General features: G+C 42.2%; 1 protein-coding gene across 1 annotated transcript in view; it reads right to left on the bottom strand.

Moving 5' to 3' along the window:
- Positions 1-20,810, bottom strand: part of slc35b4 (solute carrier family 35 member B4) — a 50,519-nt gene extending 29,709 nt beyond the window's left edge. Inside the window, exons 1-6 of the mRNA XM_059987072.1 lie at positions 20,607-20,810; positions 8,468-8,581; positions 7,716-7,818; positions 6,534-6,583; positions 5,474-5,555; positions 867-927 (exon numbers count right to left, since the gene is read on the bottom strand). Coding sequence (XP_059843055.1) covers positions 867-927; positions 5,474-5,555; positions 6,534-6,583; positions 7,716-7,818; positions 8,468-8,581; positions 20,607-20,683 — 487 coding nt within the window. The 5' untranslated portion in view covers positions 20,684-20,810. The remainder of the gene's footprint in view (positions 1-866; positions 928-5,473; positions 5,556-6,533; positions 6,584-7,715; positions 7,819-8,467; positions 8,582-20,606) is intronic.
- Positions 20,811-20,945: the final 135 nt, after the last annotated feature.

The following is a 20,945-nucleotide window of genomic DNA, read 5'->3' as shown; positions in this document are numbered from 1 at the left end:
CTCAGGCAAATGACCATTTGGATTTCTGGTGTCAGCTGGTGACAAGAAGAAATTCACTGGCTTGGAAACATCATTAACAACACCTACACACGTGAGCTTTCCAATCTGTGGTGACAGTAGAGAGGTGGATATGGGAGAATGGGGTAAACAATCTTGACTATGATCAGAGACAGAACATTGAAATGTTAAACCTACTTTAATGTTTTACTAATCATAAAGTTCCAGGTGCAACATCTCTGAAAGAATCTAGGAATCCATGGAAGTGAAAATAAATCCAACTTATAGTGTCACAAAATATTCAAGCATCCTGGGGGAGGCCAAACCCCAAGTACAAGTACAGGACTTCTGCAGGTAGTTATCACACAGAAATCACCCATTTAGTCCAAATGGTTTTGGCCAATGTTTACACTGCATTTGAGCTCCTCTCATTTTTCCTTCAACTGCATTTTCTGACATTCCTTTCCCCATCACTTACTGTCCATTGCACCTCTGGTATTTAAGGCAGCAATGAAGTTCTTCATCTCTGTCCGCCCATACTATTGCACACAGATATAGAAGGATCCTTCATTGATCTTCTCAGAACAATTTTTTTAACCAGTCAGTGTTATTCCCCCTGAGATGAACCCCTGAATCTGGAGGACCAATGAATCATTCTTAGACTGGCCTCTAGTTTTGACCTGTTTGGCATGGGTGACCCTACCAAGAGTCAAAGCACAAGGCCCTGACTCTAGCCAACATAGTTCTCTGGGTCATTGAGGCCTCCAAACCCCATGACAAGGTTGTGGTCCTCTTGGAAGCCATCATTTAACAGCATTCACTTAATAATATATAATCCAAATGAATTTCTCAGAAATCTATTTCCTTACCTATTAACCACTGCATTAACGCATAAAAACCGCCATCGTCAGACACACTTGTATGCGAAGACTGAAATAAGGAAAAACAAGTCATAATTTCAGTTCCATAGTTTCACACAAAAAAAAACTGCCCGAATAGTTACTACGCTGTGGATCAAAAGGCTATAGGTGCCCATTTCTGTGCTGTACAATTCTGTGAATTCAATAGTTTTTCAGTAAACTACAGTACTGTGCAAAAATCTTATATTGGAGCTAGGGTGCCCAAGACTTTTGCACAGTACTGTAGCAATTTTATGTATTGTATTGTATTGCTGCTGCAGCAAAAAACGCCACAAATTTCATGGCATATGTGATTGATGATAAACCCAATTCTGACATGTACTGAGAGTAGGAAAGGGACAGGGAGAGGGGAATCATGGTTGGGAAAGGGGGAAGAGAGCAGGAAGCACCCAGAGAGACATTCTGTAATGATTAATAAACCAATTATTTAGAATCAAGTAACCTTGCCTCCTGGTGCCTCAGAGCTGGGTGTGTCTGCCACATCCCCATGCAACCGTCAGCACTACCCCTTCTTTGCCCCCTGTCCCATAACCCTCCCACGGTGCTCTATCCTCACAATTCCTTTCCTCCAGCCAGATTTACAAACTCTCTCTTTGCTCCACGTTGACACATACAGTACTGTGCAAAAGTCGTAAGCCCCATCGCTATACATATATGACTAAGACTTTTGCACAGTACTATAGTTGTACCCTTGCACAACCAGAAACACAAAGCACACAGCATAGATAGTACAGCACAGGAAAAAGGTATTTTGGCCCACTGTGTATGTGCAAAACATGATGCCAAGTTAAACCAATTCTCTTCTGTCTGCACGTGATCCATATCCCTCCACCCCCTGCACATTCTCCTGTACATCTAAAAGCCTCTAAACACCAATATCATATCTAGCAACCAATCTAGATATAAATATCAAACACTAGATCCTTTTCCTATATTGCGTCTGTTTCCACAATTGTTGATGTCAGGGCATTCCATCCAACTTACACTCCATGTAAACGGAAAACTTGTCCTGCACATCTCCTTCTTGCTAGAAATGCAGGTTCTCTACTATTTAACATTATCAACCTGGGAAAGAGATTCAGACTATCCATCCTATCTGAACTTCTAATAATTTTATAAAGTGCTATAAAGTCTCCTCTCAGCCTCTGATTCGCCTTATAGCTCAGACCCTCTAATTCAAGCAACATCTTGGTAAGCCTCTTCCTTATGCCACAATCCTTCCAAAAGCTCCATAAACCCTGCAATGGCGCAACCAGAATTGTACAAAACCCCCAAGTGCAGCCTCACACAAGGATTTATATAGATGCAACGTGACTTCCTTACTCTTAGACTCAATGCCCCAAATAATGAAGGCACACATGCCATCCTACTTACTTGTGAGGTCACTTTAGGGAAAGCGATCTGTTGGTCTAAAACATGATGCTCTCTGACCTGCTGAATGCGTTTAGCATTTTATAATTTTATTTCCAGTATCTGTATTTCTTTTTGCTTTGAGCCATTTAAAAGGGAACTTGTACTGTGAAGCACTTAGGTTTGAGGCATTTCTGCATGCATTGATACATACGTTTTTATCTTATTTTTTTAAAAATAAGGCTTGCAACCTAGCTAAATCCTGTGCTATCAGAACACTTACAAGGCAAGAGATGTGACCAAGGCAACCAAAAAATTGCTGCAGACACGAATGAGTGGCTCAAAAGCAGAAGACCAGAATCTGAATGCATTGTAACTGTCATCTGAATCCTTGCCTAACATTACAACCTTGAAATCACTCAAAAATAATAGCGGTAGAAATGTCAAGCGTATGAATAGGCAGTGTCTTTAGTTCTGTATCAATTAAACAGGAAATAGTCAATCTGAACTTCGTACTTGCTTAACCCATTCATGCATGCACCAATCGTTAACCCTTCGCACCGACAGATAAGCTCAGATACATTATCACTCTCCTGGCCAACAGCAAGCAGTATTCAAAGCATCATTTTAGTTTGATGGAGGCTGGCTGATTTTTCTTTCCTCAAGTGGTTAACTGCTGGCTGAGCCACATTCTGGATAGGGGAATAAGACAACCCAGTTGCGAAAGTAGGAAAAATAAAATCAGTGTGCTTAGCGTTTGATGGCTCTGGGCCTGTACTTACTGAAGTTTAGAAGCATGAGGGGGAACCTCATTGAAACATAGCAAATATTAAAAGGTCTAGTTAGAGTGGACATGAAGACGATGTTTCTAGGACCAGAGGACACAGCATCAGAATTGAAAGGCACCTTTTAGTGCTGAGGGGATACAGAAATTCTTTAGCCAGAGGCTGGTGAATTTTTGGAATTCATTGCCATGGAAGGTTGTGGAGGTCAAAGGTCACAGGAGAAGGCAGGAGATTGAAGTTGAGAGGGATAAAAAAATCAGTCATGATTGAATGATGAAGCAGACTCCATGCCTGAATGAGCTAATTCTTCTCCTATGTCTTACGGTCTTAGACTGAGCTTACAATGCACATTGATAATGGATCAGAGAATATAGGTGAAGATCAGAAATGGGGGAAAAAGTTGATGAAGCAGTTGACAGAAAACAGATTACATTGCTCTGTCAAAAGGCAAAGTATGTCACTGGGCACAAGACTGTTTATTAACATTCAGTAGTGAAACGATTGATGGGTATATCAGAACTTTCAAACCAGGTACAATCGAATGGGTCAGGTGATTGTTCAGAGCTCATAACTTCTCAAAATACCAATCCTCGGGGCAGATCTGTTAGTTCAAGATAAGCCCACACATCTCAAGCACTGAGGTACAGGCACATATACACACTCATTCCCCACTGTTAATGAAAATGACTGATACCTTCCTCTGCAAGTGTGAAATAAAATACACCCCACACTTGCAGAATTAACAGCATGACTCTGTTAAGAGGACTGAGGTTCAGAATGTGTGACACTGGGCAACACCCAAAATCTTTAAAGTGCAGCACAGCAAATATGTGGAGCTGAAATATATTACAAGTATTTTTTTAAGCAGCTGGAAGATAGATTTCCAAACACGAAAACCATCAAAGAACATGCATAAGACATAGGAACAAAATTAGGCCATTCAGCCCAAGTTCTATATCATTTTGTCATGGCCGATTTAGTTTTCCCTCTCAACCCCATTTTCCTGCCTTCTCCACATAACGTTTGACACCCTTACTAATCAAGAACCTATCAACCTCTACTTTAAGTATTCCCAGTAACTGGGCCTCCACAGCAATCCATGGCAATGAATTCTATGGATTTACCACTCTCTGGCTACCACACAGAAAAATAAAGATTATGGTGTATTATGATTCAGGACCAACATCCATCATGGTGACTGGCAGACAGCTCCAAAGACTTAAAATCACTCCTCTACTTCTATGTATCTTTGGATGTATCACACCTCCATCCTCATCTATATACTACTAAAATTCTCATGCTCTGTTTGTGACCTTCAATTAGCCCAAATGGTGCATTACAGCGGCACTTTCTTTTGACTAAATCAACTTAAAATGCGCTAACAGAATGCATGCAAAGTTCAGGGTTATATATTCGTATAAAATTGCTCACTCATCAATCAACAGGCCCCGCTTTCCACAAACTGAGCTGATTCCACCCCCCATGGAAACCGTGTCACGACGCATGCACACGGCCAGCCTCAGCAGCGCCTCACGATGCTCAGAGCCGATTCCACCTTCTATGGAAACTGCTTTTCTTCTTTAATTTCCAAAGCACATCACATCAGACTGCACTACCTTCCTCTCAAAGGGTGCCCCAACGGGTCATCTGGTTGTCTCATAGCTACTATTAACAAATGTTACTCCCCCCCCCCCTTCACCATTCCCATTTCCCTCTCTCACATTTTTCCTTTCCTGCTCAGCACCCTCCTCTGATGCTCTTCCCTTTCTTCCATGGTCTTCTACTCTCTTCTATCAGATTCCCCTTCCTCCAGCCCTTTATCTCTTCCACCAATCAATCTCCCAGCTCTTTACTTCACCTCTCCCTCTCTCCCGGTTTCACCTATCACCTACTACCTTGTACTTCTTCCTCCCCTCTCCCCACCTTCTTACTCTAACATCTCATCTTTGTTTCTGGTCCTGATGAAGGGTCTCGGCCCAAAACATCAAATGTTTATTCATTTCCATGGATGCTGCCTGGCCTGCTGAGTTCCTCCAGCACATTGTGTTTGTTGCCATGTTATTTTCAATTCTTGCTGAAACAGTGTAAAAATTTCACTCGATTAAACAAGCAAAACAGTACCTTTCATAATTTTTGTAATTCTGTGCCAAATATGCAGGGATGCATAAAAATGCAGCAGACAATATTCACTGCACATTTGAAAAAGTCTACCATCCTCGTCCACCTTTTGCCCGTAACCCTTAAGATTTTCATTTCAAAGATATGATAATACTGTGAAGCATTTTGAACATTTTCTTACTGTAACATTGGTACATAAATGCAAGTTATGTTATTGTGTATTTTCACCTTCATTGTGAAAGTTACTATTGAATCAGTTTACACTATTTTCCAGACTGCTATGCATGAATTTCAATGCCTTACCACTTGCTTTGCTGACATTAACGTACAGATAAATATCCCCAGAGAAACCAAAGCAATTGAAATATACTTCGCAAATGTGTATCTGTGAAAGAGAAGAAAATAAGCTAAAAATCTTGTTTGATGACACAACAATCTATTAGTTTAAAACCGCTTCTGTCGAGAATGGGTGCAGAGTGGAATGTAGTTTAACTGTAATGGTTCAAAAGCAGGTTCTTCTCCTCTGCAGATTTCTGAATGGTTCTTGAATCATAACATACACTACAAAAATAAAGGTTTGTCTTTGCACTCTACTGCTACCACAAAAAAAAATTTAACTTAGTGATGTTAAATCTGATTCTGATTACAAGGAGCCTCAAACTATTATTTCATTTCTTCTGTATTATGTATTGTATTGAACTGCTGCTGCTGCTAAGTTAACAAATTTCACGACACATGCCGGTGATAATAAACCTGATTCTGATTAGATGCACCTTTTCAGTCGAAGTTCTGCCTTAACAATGAAACCACCCTATTAATTCTTATAATTAGTTCTCAAGGTATTTGAACTAAAGGCAGAGCAGACATTTATTAACCATTCACTAAGTGCTTCAAGCTGATGATGTTGGTCAGCTTTTCAATCACTGGATACAAATGTGTGTCCCGCTAGCTCACTTCAGCCGTCATTTAAAAGTTGACTAGATTGGTGTGAAACTACAGTTACACAGAGAAAAGACAGGCAGGCCAGTACTTCTCCCAAACGTGACTGGAATCCTGGCCAATATTATCCTTCAACCAACATAATCAAAATGAACTGCAATGTTTACCACTTTACATGTGAAAATTACCTGCCATGCAGTCATTCATTACCTCAAAGACTACACATTAAGGCATTTCAATGTATGTAAAATACCGTAATTAAAACCCACTGTATTTTTGAGGGCTTTTTATTCTATTTCCTAATTATCTATTAATTTCACTTGTTCCTAATTTACCATCAAATTCCCTCAACTGTTTTGCCTTCAGCATAGTGCTGACCTGATCAGTACACGGAGAAACAACAGGCAAAATAATAAAAGCTGACCTTTTCTTTAATATGACAATTCCCAGTACCATGTTGGCAATCAAAGAGCCCTGAAAAATAACAGAAAAACGTCACACAAATTCCAGTTAGACAATTGCTCTCTCTTTTCTGAGAAAATGCATTTAAGTTATAGAATTAATTGCCAAGCAATCAGCCCTTGAGGAAATTATTTACTGTTATTGGGATACTCATTCTAAAATTCAATGATTTCCTTCCCTATTTACCAATCAAAATAATTTTGAAATAAAACCTTGGGATGAAGGCAGTAATTCATGCTTCTTTTGCCAATTATTGTATCACTGATACAAGGATAGCATTTGGAGGTAGCAGAATCACAACTTAATGGAAATGAGATGGCTAGGGATCTCTTGCAACTATATTACTATATTCTTAAAAGAGACCGGACTCGAGATTTGTAGTTCAATTGGACGTCACACTGAAGTCACACAAACTTCCATGGGAAAAGTTATCTGCTGTTTACAATTATCCAATCTAAACCATGCTCTAAATTCATCCATTTTGAAGCCAAAATATATTAGAAAATAGAAGTGACCTTATTCATCTGTTATCTGTATCACACTTGGTAGCTACTTTGTTAAGTGCAGAAGTGGAACTCAGTGTGGTCGTCTGCTGCTATAGCCTACCCACTTCAAAGTTCTACTTGGATGCTCTTCTGCACACCACTGTTCCAATGCATTGTTATCTGAGTTATTGTCACCTTCCTGTCAGCTTGAACCAATCTGGCCATTTTCCTCTGAACTCTCATTAACAAGGCATTGTCATCTACAGAACCACTACTCACGAGATTTTTTTTTTGTTTTCACACTATTCTCCTTAAACTCTATAGAGATTGTTGCGCCTGAAAGTCCCGGGATAATCAAGCCAGGCACCAACAATCATTCCACGATTACAGTCATTTACATCGCATTTCTTCTCCATTCTGATGTTTGGTCTGAACAACAACTGAACCTCTTGACCATGTCTGCATGCTTTTGTGCATTGAGTTGTTGCCACATGATTGACTGATTAGATACTAGTAGGTATGAGGTGTATCTAATAAAGCAGACACTAGGTGTATATACAAAATAGTGTATATGCAGTACTCAAACACAAGCCTTACATACTGTCATAGTCTCTAGTTTCATTATTTGTTTTTATATTGATAGGTAAGAAACTACTTACTGATCTGAAGATCATGTGCAAGGGCATTGGAATATTGAAGTTGAGGGCATAATTATTAACCACACTCACAATGAAAAACATGGACACCATAATGAAGTAGTTCCTATGTGAAAAAGAAAGAAAACAGAGAAAAGATAAAAATTTAAATTGAAGAGCAATTGCTTTATCTACCATCTCACATGAGACAACCAGATTAACAAGTGCAAGATGCTAGAACTCAGCGGTCAGGTAGCATCTTATGGAGAGGAATAACCAGTTGACATTTCAGGTCAACACCCTTCATTAGGACTAGAGAGGAAGGGGAAAGAAGCCAAGGTAAGAAGGCGCAGGGAGGGGAAAGAGTACAAGCTGATACCAGTAGGGGAATTTCTCCAACAAATGTTTAAGTGGAATAACAAGTTAATGTACTTCACAGGAATGAGAAAAGAAATGCAAGACATCTGGAAGCTTCCTGCACAAACATGAGAGGAATTTTAGACCATTCTCTTCCCTGAAGCAAAAGATTGAGGGGGCATTGGAAGAGTTTAAAGTCTAGGCAGATGAAGTTACTCCCCCAAGGAGCAGTGACTAATAATTGGTACCATGTAAGAGACCAGATGGAAGAGAACATGGATCTGACAGCTATAAAAATTACTCTGATGTTTCGGCTACAGGAGATCACAAACAAGGAAGGAGCATTTCAAAACGCAAATTCTAGTTACTCGTACACAAACTAGTATCCAACCCCTCCAAAAAGAGAACTTTTCCAGTACCTCAATGGAATTGCTCTGGGCTTTGTGAGAAAGTGAGCTTGAAAGATTAAACCTTCCAGTGCTATAAACAGGAACTGTCCAAATGTCACAATGTTCCCACATCCTGGAAAATCCCTGAAAAAAAGAATATTTAGAACATAGAATAGTACAGCACATTACAGGCCCTTCAGCCCACAATGCTGTGCTGACCCTCAAACCCTGCATTCCATATAACACCCCACCTTAAGTTCCTCCATATACCTGTCTAGTAGTCTCTTAACACTGACTCAGGCAGTGCATTCCATGCACCAACCACTCTCTGATACCCCCCTTGAACTTCCCTCCCCTTACCTTAAAGCCATGACCTCTTGTACTGAGCAGTGCTGACCCTCAAACCCTGCATTCCATATAACACCCCACCTTAAGTTCCTCCATATACCTGTCTAGTAGTCTCTTAACACTGACTCAGGCAGTGCATTCCATGCACCAACCACTCTCTAATACCCCCCTTGAACTTCCCTCCCCTTACCTTAAAGCCATGACCTCTTGTACTGAGCAGTGGTGCCCTGGTGAAGAGGCACTGGCTATCCACTCTATCTATTCATCTTAATATCTTGTACACCTCTATCATGTGTCCTCTCATCCTCCTTCTCTCCAAAGAGTAAAGCCCTAGCTCCCTTAATCTCTGATCATAATCCATACTCTCTAAACCAGACAGCATCCTGGTAAATCTCCTCTGTACCCTTTCCAATGCTTCCACATCCTTCCTATAGTGAGACGACCAGAACTGGACACAGTACTCCAAATGTGGCCTAACCAGAGTTTTATAGAGCTGCATCATTACATCGCGACTCTTAAACTTTATCCCTCAACTTATGAAAGCTAACACCCCATAAGCTTTCTTAACTACCCTATCTACCTGTAATTTTCAGGGATCTGTGGACATGTACCCCCAGATCCCTCTGTTCCTCCACACTACCAAGTATCCTGGCATTTACTTTGTACTCTGCCTTGGAGTTTGTCCTTCCAAAGTGTACCACCTCACACTTCTCCGGGTCGAACTCCATCTGCCACTTCTCAGCCCACTTCTGCGTCCTATTAATGCCTCTCTGCAATCTTCGACAATCCTCTACACTATCTACAACACCACCAACCTTTGTGTCGTCTGCAAACTTGCCAACCCACCCTTCTACCCCCACATCCAGGTCGTTAATAAAAATCATGAAAAGTAGAGGTCCCAGAACAGATCCTTGTGGGACACCACTAGTCTCAACCCTCCAAACTGAATGTAATCCCTCCACCACAACCCTCTGCCTTCTGCAGGCAAGCCAATTCTGAATCCACCTGGCCAAATTTCCCTGGTTCCCATACCTTCTGACTTTCTGAATAAGCCTACCATGTGGAACCTTGTCAAATGCCTTACTAAATTCTATGTAGATCACATCCACTGCACTACCCTCATCTATATGCCTGGTCACCTCCTCAAAGAATTCTATCAAGCTTGTCAGATACAATCTGCTCTTCACAAAGCCATGCTGACTGTCCCTGATCAGACCATGATTCTCTAAATGCCCATAGATCCTATCTCTAAGAATCTTTTCCAACAGCTTTCCCACCACAGACATAAGGCTCACTGGTCTATAATTACCTGGACTATCCCTACTACCTTTTTTGAACAAGGGGACAACATTTGCCTCCCTCCAATCCTCCGGTACCATTCCTATGGACAACGAGGACATAAAGATCCTAGCCAGAGGTTCAGCAATCTCTTTCCTCGCCTCGTGGAGCAGCCTGGGGAATATTCCGTTAGGCCCTGGGCACTTATCCGTCCTAATGTATTTTAACAACTCCATCACCTCCTCTCCCTTAATATCGACATGCTCCAGAACATCAACCTCACTCATATTGTCCTCACCATTTTTAAACTACAAGTGTAATAAAACTGATAGTTTAGCAGCAAATTCCAATAACCTGAACTTTTCTTTGTATAAATTGCTCTTCCTATGAAAAAAATAAGACAATCAAATCAATAGATCAGTTACAAATTAATGAACAATTCTCAGTAGACACATGAATGCATTAAATCAGAGTAATTGTGTAGTAAAGCTATAGATTGACAAATCACCAGGACCTGTAAAACTTCATTCTACATCTCTAAAGAAAATGTAGGTGAGATTGGCGATGCATTAGTTTTAATTTTACAGAATACCCTAGATTCAAGGAAGGACCCAGGAGACTGGAAATAGGAAATGTTACTCCTTTACTCAAAGTAGGATGCAGAAAATGGGAAGTTACAAATTGGTAAGCTTTATAACCATCATAGGGAAAACAGTGCAAGTTATCACTGAAGATGCCATAAAAGGACTCAGAAACATTCCACTTATCAATGTGACTCTTACAAGAGAGAAATCACGTGACCAATTCACTGAATTTCTATATGACGAGGAAATATGAATATACTATCTTGCAGCCAGCATAATCACATACCACACCACACCTACCTCAGATATTCTCTCTTCTCCACTCTCCTATCAAGTTGAAGATACAGAAGTACATACCAGCAGGCTCGAGGACAGCTTACACACCGCCATTTCAAACTTATTAAATGGTTCCCTAGTACAATAAGATGGATTCTTGACCCTACAATCTACCTCTTTACAATTTTGCACCTTACTGGCTACCTGCACTCTGTAGCTGTTACACTTTAATCTGCACAACTTGCTCTACTCTATCTCAATGCATTGCATTATTATCTGATCTGTATGAACAGAATGCAAGACAAGCTTTTCACTGTTACTTGGTACATGAGGCAATAACACTTCCAGTGAATCAGAACTCTTTCTGTTTCCCTTTGATAATGAAATTATTGATAAATAAAGGGTGGAAATTTGGAACTGAGGTTACAATCAGATTAGCCCTGATCTCACGGAATGACTGAGGGGGTTCAGGAGGCTGAGTGACCTACTCCTGCTCTTCATTTTTTACATATATATATCCAACATAAGAAAATAAAATAGGAATCATTCTCAAAATATTAGCTTCAAGTTTAACAGGGTATCAAGAAAGAGATTCCACCTCCCTAACTTTTCCCATCTCAAGACATCAGGTCTGGTCATTCACATTTTCTGACAACTGAACTGAGATATTAGGCTCATAGAAATGGCAGCACAGGAAGAAACCATTTTCCATCTTATTTAATGTTGACCATGACATTTCAGCAATTAGTTATCTCAGCCCCACTGCATGGTATCCTGGACCTATGGATATCCCCAGCTGAATTCAGTGGGATATGTGCAACTTGATACTGTACCTATTTTTCCTATATCATAAATGTAAACACTTTAAAAAAAAGTTGTAAGTTTTCTGCGACACCCTGAGGTTATGAATTTAAATGAAAGTCTATCAAAAGGCAAAGAATAATCTCGCTTGATGTTAATAATGCTGTTTCATACTTTGACTGAAGCGTGTACAGGTATCATCTTCTATTGGAACAGTCTGAATATATCAACCAACACAAATTGCTGGAGGAACTCAGCAGGCCAGGCAGCATCTATGGCAAAGAGTAAACAGTTGACGTTTCAGGCCAACACCCTTTATCAGGATTAGAAAAAAAGATGAGAAGTCAGAGCAAGAAGGTTGGAGGAGGCAAGGAAATAGTACAAGGTTGATGGCTGAAACCGAGAGAGGGGGGAAGGGTGTGGTAAAGAGCTGGGAAGCTGATAGGTGAAAGAGATAAAAGGCTGGAGAAGGCTAAATCTGATAGGATTATCTGATCTGATCTGATAGCCGGTTAACTGTCGGCTAACTATTACTTGGATTGCACTACTTGTATATATAATCTATATTTTCATTTATATTTATCATCTGTTATGAGCAGAGAGACAACATCTGTCGGAAGTAAATTCCTTGTATGTGTACAGGTACTTGGCGATTAAAGTCTGATTCTGATTCTGATTCTGAGAGTGCAAAGACCATACAAGAAAGCAAAGGGATAGGAGCACTGGAGGGAGGTGATGGGCAGTTAAGGGCTCCCTAAGTGACTCCCATGTCATTCACCCCTCCCCACTAATCCTCCTCCTGGTACTTATTCATGCAAGTGGAACAAGTGCCATACCAAGCCCTCTCTACACACTTCAATTATGACATGTCAGTCCACGGCCTTCTCTACTGCTAATGATGAAGCAACACCTTATATTCTGTCTAGGTAACCTCTACCCCGATGGCATGAACATCAATTTTTTGAACTTCTGGTAATTGCCCCCCCCCCCTTAACCATTCCCATTTCCCTCCCCTACCTCATGTCCTTACCAGCCTATCACCTTCCTCTGGTGCTCCCACCCCTTCCCTTTCTTCCATGGTCTTCTACTCCCTCCTGTCTTATTCCCCCTTCTCTATCCCTTTATCTCTTTCATCAATCAACTTCCCAATTCCTTACTTTACAAATGCTCCTATCTCGGTTTCATCTATCATCCACCATCTTGTACTTCTTCCTCCCCACATCCTCTTGCTCTAACTTCTCATCTTTTTTTCCAGTCCTGATGAACAGTGTCGGCCCATAACGTTGCCCGTTTACTCTTCTCCATAGATCCTGCGTGGCCTGCTGAGTTCCTCCAGCATCAAGCAACATCTGCAGATTTACTACTCTAAATATACTGAACTTTCTTCCTGCGTACAACACTCAAGGCATCCTCTTCCGTTTTCTTCAGCCACCCCATCTGTATCAAAATGCAACTGCTAGGTTTAAAAAAAAATTTATTCATTTCTGGAATGTGGGCAATGCCAGCTAAGCCAGCATTTATTGCCAGTCACTAATTGCCCTTGGAAAGGTGATGAGTTTGAGAGCAGATAATTCGTTGTTTTTAAATTTGGAAGAGAAAATTCAAATCCTAAAAAGAATTTATTTATTTTTGTTTCGGAATCAAGATATTAAAATGTTTTTCATTACCTCAGGATCTCACAACACACTTTAGATATAAAGTTGTGCATAAGACCATAAGATATTGGAGCAGAAGTAGGCCATTTGGCCCATTGAGTCTGCTCTGCCATTCAATCATGGCTGATCCAATTCTTACAGTCATCCTCGCTCCCCTGCCTTCTCCCCATATCCTTTGATGATCTGTCTAATCAAGAACCTATCCCTTAAATACACCCAATGACTTACAGCCGCTCGTGGCAATAAATTCCACAGATTTACCACCCTCTGACTAAAGTAATTTCTCTGCATCTCTGTTCTAAATGGACATCCTTCAATCCTGAGGTCATGCCCTCTTGTCCTAGAATCCCCTACCGTGGGAAATAACTTTGCCATATCTAATATGTTCAGGCCTTTTAACATTCGGAATGTTTCTATGAGATACCCCTCATTCTCCTGAATTCCAGGGAATACAGCCCAAGAGCTGCCAGATGTTCCTCTTATGGTAAACCTTTCATTCCTGGAATCACTCTTGTGAATCTTTGAACCTTCTCCAATGTCAGTATATCCTTTCTCAAATAAGGAGTCCAAAACTACACACAATACTCCTAGTGTGGTCTCACAAGTGCCTTATAGAGCCTCAACATCACATCCCTGCCTATACCTCTAGAAATGAATGCCAACATTGCATTTGCCTTGACTCAACACTGACTCAACCTGGAGGTTACCCTTTTGGGTATCTTGCATTTTAAATTCTCTCCCCATCTAAATAATAGTCTGCCCATTTATTTCTTCCACCAAAGTACATGACCATACCTTTACAACATTGTATTTCATTTGCCACTTCTTTGCTCATTCCCCTAAACTATCTGAGTCTCTCTGCAGGCTCTGTTTCCTCAACACTACCCGCTCCTCCACCTATCTTTGTATCATTAGCAAATAGAGCCACAAATCCATTAATCCCATAGTCCAAATCATTGACATACATCGTAAAAAGCAGCAGTCCCAACACCAATACCTGTGGAGCTCCACTGTTAACCGGCAGCCAGCCAGAATAGGACCCCTTTTTTCCCACTCTCTGCTTTCTGCCGATCAACCAATGCTCCATCTATGCTAGTAACTTCCCTGTAATTCCATAGGATCTTATCTTGCGAAACAGCTTCATGCGCCGCACCTTGTCAAAGGCCTTCTGAATATCCAAGTACACCACATCTACTGTATCTCCTTTGTCTACCCTGCTTGTAATTTCCTCAAAAAATAAGCAGTAGGTTAGTCAGGAAGGATTTTCCTTTCAGGAAACCATGCTGACTTTGGCCTATCTTGTCATGTGCCTCCAGGTACTCCATAATCTCATCCCTAACTATCAATTCCAACAACCTTCCAACCACAAATGTCAGGCTAACAGGTCTGTAGTTTCCTTTCTGCTGCATCACACCCTTCTTAAATAGCGGAGTAACATTTGCAATTTTCCTGTCATCTGGTACAATACCAGAATCTATCGATTCTTAAAAGATCATTGTTAATGCCTCCGCAATCTCTCTAGCTACTTCCTTTAGAACCTAAGGGTGCATTTAATCAGGTCCAGGAGACTTATCCACCCTCAGGACATTAAGCTTCCTGAGCACCTTCTCAGTCATAATTTTCACTGCACATACTTCACTTCCCAACATTCTTGAATGTCCAGTATACTGCAGATGTCTTCCACTGTGAAGACATGCAAAATACACATTCAGTTCCTCTGCCATCTCTGCATCTCTCATTACAATATCCCCAGCATCATTTTCTATTGGTCCAATATCTACCCTCAACTCTCCTTTACCCTTTCTATACTTAAAAAAGCTTTTAGGATCTTCTTTGATATTAGTTGCCAGCTTCCTTTCATAATTCATCTTTTCCTTCCTAATGAACACCTTTGTTTCCTTCTGCAAGTTTTTAAAAGCTTCCCAATCCTCTAACTTCCCACTAGCTTTGGCTTCCTTGTAAGCCCTCGTTTTTGCTTTTACTTGGCTCTGACATCACTTGCCAGCTACGGTAGTGTCCTTCTTCCCTTTGAAAATGTCTTATTATTTGGAAAATAACTGTTGGTGGGGGCCTCGTAGTGTGATCGGCAGAGGATGGTGCTTGGAGTGGCTGTGTCGGAGGGGATGGTCAGAGGCTCGGAGGTTTAACAGACTCGGAGTCCGCTGTGGTCGGGGCACTTTTACTGTGTGCTGCATCTGCGAGGCTGGGTCCGGCGCCATGGAAGTCCATAGCGGGGGTATTCCCTTCTGCCGCCTGCGTCAGATGACGAGTCTATCAGGACCCTGAGGACTTGTGGAAACTGTGTGGTGGTTTCTTTCGAACTTATAGTCTTTTAACATCTTTGGACTATTTTTACTGTGCCCATTGTCCGTTTTTTTTAATCAATTATGGTATTGTTTGCACTGCTGTAACTATATGTTAACTATAACTATGTGGTTTTGTGTAGGTCTTGTAGCTTTAGTTTTTAGTTTGTTGGGTGGTAGAGTTGGACTCTTGACTTGGTGTGTCTGGGTCGTCTTGTTTTGTCTGGTGGATTTGGAGCTCCTTTCCGGGGATCATGCTAAGATGGTAGCACGATATTAATACGCAGCAGCCTCTCTGGACTCTGGATTTGGGGATTACTGAATGTTATGTGGATTTTCGTGGTCTCATTTTTTAACTGCATTGCATTCGCGGTTTTTAAATGACAATAAACTGAAGCTGAACAGAACTGTCTTGCACTTCCTTCATTTTTCACAGAGTCCAGCCATTGCTGCTCTGGTGTCCTTCCTGCTAGTGTCCCTTTCCAGTCAACCTCGGCCAGTTGCCCTCTCATGCCATTGTAATTTCCTTTATTCCACTGAAATACTGACACATTGGAATTTTGTATCAACCTTCTCAAATTTCAAAGCGAACACGACCATATTGTGATCACTGTTCCCCAAGGGTTCCTTTACCATAAACTCTCTATCACCTCTGGATTATTGCATAACACCTAATCCAACACAGCCAATCCCCTAGTGGGCTCAACAACAAGCTGTTCTAAAAAGCCATTCCTTAGACATTCTACAAATTCTCTCTTTTGAGGTCCACTACTGGTCTGGTTTCCCCAATCCACTTTCATGTTAAAATCCCCAAAGATTATAATGACATTGCCCATTTCCTGCTGTAAATTTGTAATCCACATCCCGGCTGCTGTTTGGAGGCCTGTATACAACTGCCATTAGGATCCTTTTATCCTTGCCATTTCTTCCGATCCTATGTCATCCCTTTCTAATGATTTAACTTTATTTCTTATACATGTGGCCACATCACCCCCTCTGCCTACTAACCTATCTTTCTGATACACCATATATCCTTGGACATTCAGCTTCCAATGGCAGCCATCCTTCAGCCAAGTTTCAGAGACGGCCACAACATCATACTTGCCAATCTGTAGCTGAATTTCAAGATCTCATCCATTTTATTTCTTACATTGCCTGAATTCAAATATAACACTTTCAGTCCAGTATTTGTTGTTTTCTGTTTTAACTGCACCATGCCTCTGTTGCCCTGTAGCTCATCCCACTGGCTGTGATTATGTCTCATCTCCTGTCCTTTCTATCATCTCTGTTGCACATCATCTTTGATTTATTTCTGTTTTCCCCTTCCTCAGCCCTATCACTCCGGTTCCCATCCTCCTGCCAAATTAGTTTAAACCCTCCCTAATTGTCCTATTAAACCTGCCTGCTAGGATATTGTACCCCTTTGGGTTCAGGTGTAATTCTTCCTTTTTGTACAGGTTGTACCTCCCCTAGAAGAGGCCCCAATGATCCATGAACCAGAAGCCCTGCCCCCTACACCAGTCTCTCAGCCAAGTATTAATATGCCTGATCATGCTATTCTTGCACTTGTTAGCACGTGGCACAGGCAGCAATCCTAAGATCACTACCATAGAGGTCCTGCTTTTCAGCTTCCTACCCAACTCCCTGAATTATCTCTTCAGGACCTCCTCCCCTTTTCTACCTATGTCATTAGCACCAACGTGTTCCAAGACTTCTAGCTGTTCACCCTCTCCCTTCAGAATACACAGCACCCGATCCAAGACATCCTGTACCCTGGCACTTGGGAGGCAACACACCACGTGGGTATCTCTATCAGGCTGACAGAACCTCCTGTCTGTTCCCTACACTATGGAATCCCCTACGACTACCGCATTCCTCATCTTCTTCTCTCCCTTCTGCACCATGGAACCAGGCTCAGTGCCAGAGACCCGATCGCCGTGGTTGTCCTCTGTCAGGTCACCCCCCCCCCCCCCCCCAACAGCATCCAAAACGAGATATCGGTTACTGAGGGGGATGGGTTCCCTTCCCTTCCCTGACAGTCACCCACTTATCTAACCCCTGTAGCCTCGGGGTGACTAACTCCTTGTAGCTACTATCTATCTCCTGTTCACTTTCCCTAATAAGCTGTAGGTCATCAAGCCGCAGCTCCAGATTCCTAACACGGTCTCTCAGCGCACCTGGCCCAGATGTGGGCATCTGGGAGACTGGAGGAACCTCAAATGGTGATGATGAGGCGTACAGGATTGAGATAGATTTGGCTGGTTGAGGGGTGCCACAACTTTGATCTCACTGATGTTGAGTACAACGAATTGACTGTGGAATCCTGGAAGGGGAAGTTGGGAGAAAGCGCACAGTCCTTGAGGGATCAGAAGTGGAAAGGGTGAGCAGCCTCAAGTTGCTGGGAATCAACATCCCTGAAGGTACATCCTGAGCCCAACACATTGATGCAATTACAAACAAAGCACACCAGCAGCTATACTTCATGAGGAATTTGAGGACTATCTGATATCTTCGAAAGATGATGCCTCCAATAGGCAGCAACTATCATTAAGGACCCATAAAATCAAGGACACGCTTTCTCATTACCACCATCAGGGAGGAGGTACAAGAGCCTGAAGAGACACACACTAAGTTTTAGGAACAGCTTCTTCTATGCCACCATCAGATTTCTGAACAGTCCATGAATACTACCTCACCATTTTATTCACTTTTTACACTAATTATATTTTAAAACATTTAGGACAACATAGGTCATGGGAGGCAGAGAAACAGCTATGGGATTGCTTTGTCAGTGGACTGAGCCGTATCCAAGGATTCTTTCGTGGATGAACCACAGTTGTAATGGACTTTATTAAAACAGCTGTAGACGAGCGTGTCCCCACAAAATTATTCAGAGTCATCCCGAATCAGAAGCCCTGGATGGCCAATGAGATCTAAAATCTGCTGAGAGCCAGATCAGAGGCATTCAAGTTTGACAACCAAGAAAGTTACAAGAAGGCCAGGTATGATCTCTGGAAAGCTATCTCGCGGGCAAAGTGGCAATTCCAGAACAAACTTGCATCAACAAAAGATATTCAACAGTTATAAAATTAACTTATAAAATTAAATCATGACATAGGAACAGTAAGACATCCAGATGAGCTCAATGCCTTCTGTGCTCGCTTTGAATGCCAGAGCATGCTGGAACTGCCACAAACTCCCACATCCCCCAATGATCCTATGATTTAAGTATCTGAAGCTGATGTGCGAGCAGGCTCCAGGAGGATGAACCCACAAAAAGCATCTAGCCCAGATGGAGTAACTGACCATGGCCAGTAAAGGCCTGCTGATTGACTGGCTGCTGTGCTCACTGAGATCCTGAACCTCTCACTTTGGCAGTGTGTGGTATCCAATTGTTTCAGACAGGCTTCAATTATACCTGGGCCCAAGAAGAGTGTTGCGACCTGCCTCAATGACTATCAGTGGATAGCACTTACATCCACAGTGATTAAGTGTTTTGAGGAGTTGAAGATGAAACACATCAACTCCTGTCTAAGAAGCCACTTAGATCCACTCCAACTTGCCTACCAGAGCAACAGGTCCACAACAGATGCAATCTCACTGACTCTTCACTCAACATTCAATACCATCAACCCTGCAAAACTAATCAATAAGCACCAAGACCTGGGCCTCAAAACCTCCTTGCGCAGCTGGACCTGGATTTCCTCACTTGCAGACCCCAGTCAGTCTGGATTCAAACATCTCCTCCATGATCCCCATCAGCCCAGGTGCACCACAAGGCTATGTGCTTAGCCCCCTGCTCTACTCACTTTACACTTATGTCAGTATGGCTAAGCACAGCTCCAATTCCATATTCAAGTTTGCTGATGACACCACTGTCATTGGCCAAATCAAAGGTTGTGATGAATCAACATACAGGAGGGAAATCGGAAATCTTGCTGAGCGGTGTCATTACAACAACCTCTTACTCAACGTCAGCAAGACCAAGGAGCTGATTGTAGACTTCACGAGAAGGCAACCAGAGGTACTTCAGCCAGTTCTCATCAGAGAATCAGAAGTGGGGAGGGTCATCAACTTTAAATTCCTAAGTAATATTATTCGAGAGGACCTGTTTTGAGGCCCAGCACGCAGGTGCTGTTATGAAGAAAGCATGGGAGCACCTCTACTTCCTTGGAGTTCAGAGATTCAGCATGACATCTAAATCTCTGGCAAACTTCTATAGATGTATAGTGGAGAGTGTACTGACTGATATGGAAACACCAACGCCCTTGAATGGAAAATCCTACTAGTGGATAGGGCCCAGTCCATTCAGGGTAAAGCTCGCCCAACTGTTGAGCACATCGATATGAAATGCTGTTGCAGGAAAGCAGCATCCATCATCAGGGAATGCCCGCCACCACCCCTGCCCCCTCCAAAGGACCCAGGGCACACCATCAGGAAGACAGTATAGTACAAGAGCCTCATGAGTTTCAAGAACAGTTACTACTCCTCAATCATCAGGCTTTTGAACCAAAAGGGGATAACTCCACCTGTCCCATCATTGAAACGTTTTATAACAATAGACTCACTTTCAAGGACTCGTCGTCTTACGTTCAAGATAGTTATTGTTTATTTATCTATTATTATTTCTTCTTTGTATTCGTACAGTTCGTTTTGCATTCTGGTTGAGTGTCCTAGTTGGATGGTCTTTCACTGATTCTGTTATGGCTATTATTTTATAGATTTATTGAGAATACCTACAGGTTTGTATATGGTGGCATTATTGTACTTTGATAATAAATTTGCTCCTTAACCAACTGTCAAAGGAAACAAGCCTGAACACAGGATCACCTGGCCTTGAATTCGCGTTTAGCCAGACACTCCATTAGCTCGGAGCCAATCTACCACAAATCTACGGGCACCATTCATTCCTTTACACCCTCACCTGACCAACAGCTCCAGGAACACGACGTTGCTACTGCACCCGAGAAACACCAGGCCAACGGCGAAGCCCGGGTGCATGGTGCCCCTCGTACCGTCCTGAGGGCTGATGAGTGTGCAGTCGCCGCTGGTTGCTCCTGCCCCTTCCTTCGGCGCACAGAAGTGACACCCCCTCCGATCAACGATCCTTTTCCTCTTCCCTCGCCTACTCCAGCCCGTCCTACTGCGCATGCCGCACCTGCCATGCACGCCGGGAAATGTAGTTCAGTGTTGAATTTTTACCTGCAGCCCTGTTCTCCTCGTGCATACCGGGACTTGTAGTTCAATTGCCCACCTCCTCTGT

Source organism: Hypanus sabinus, chromosome 13 (assembly GCF_030144855.1).
Source record: "Hypanus sabinus isolate sHypSab1 chromosome 13, sHypSab1.hap1, whole genome shotgun sequence".
NCBI classification, from domain to species: Eukaryota; Metazoa; Chordata; class Chondrichthyes; order Myliobatiformes; family Dasyatidae; genus Hypanus; species Hypanus sabinus.
The sequence above is the reverse complement of the archived record's forward strand: the minus strand, read 5'-3'. Positions and strand labels throughout refer to the sequence as shown.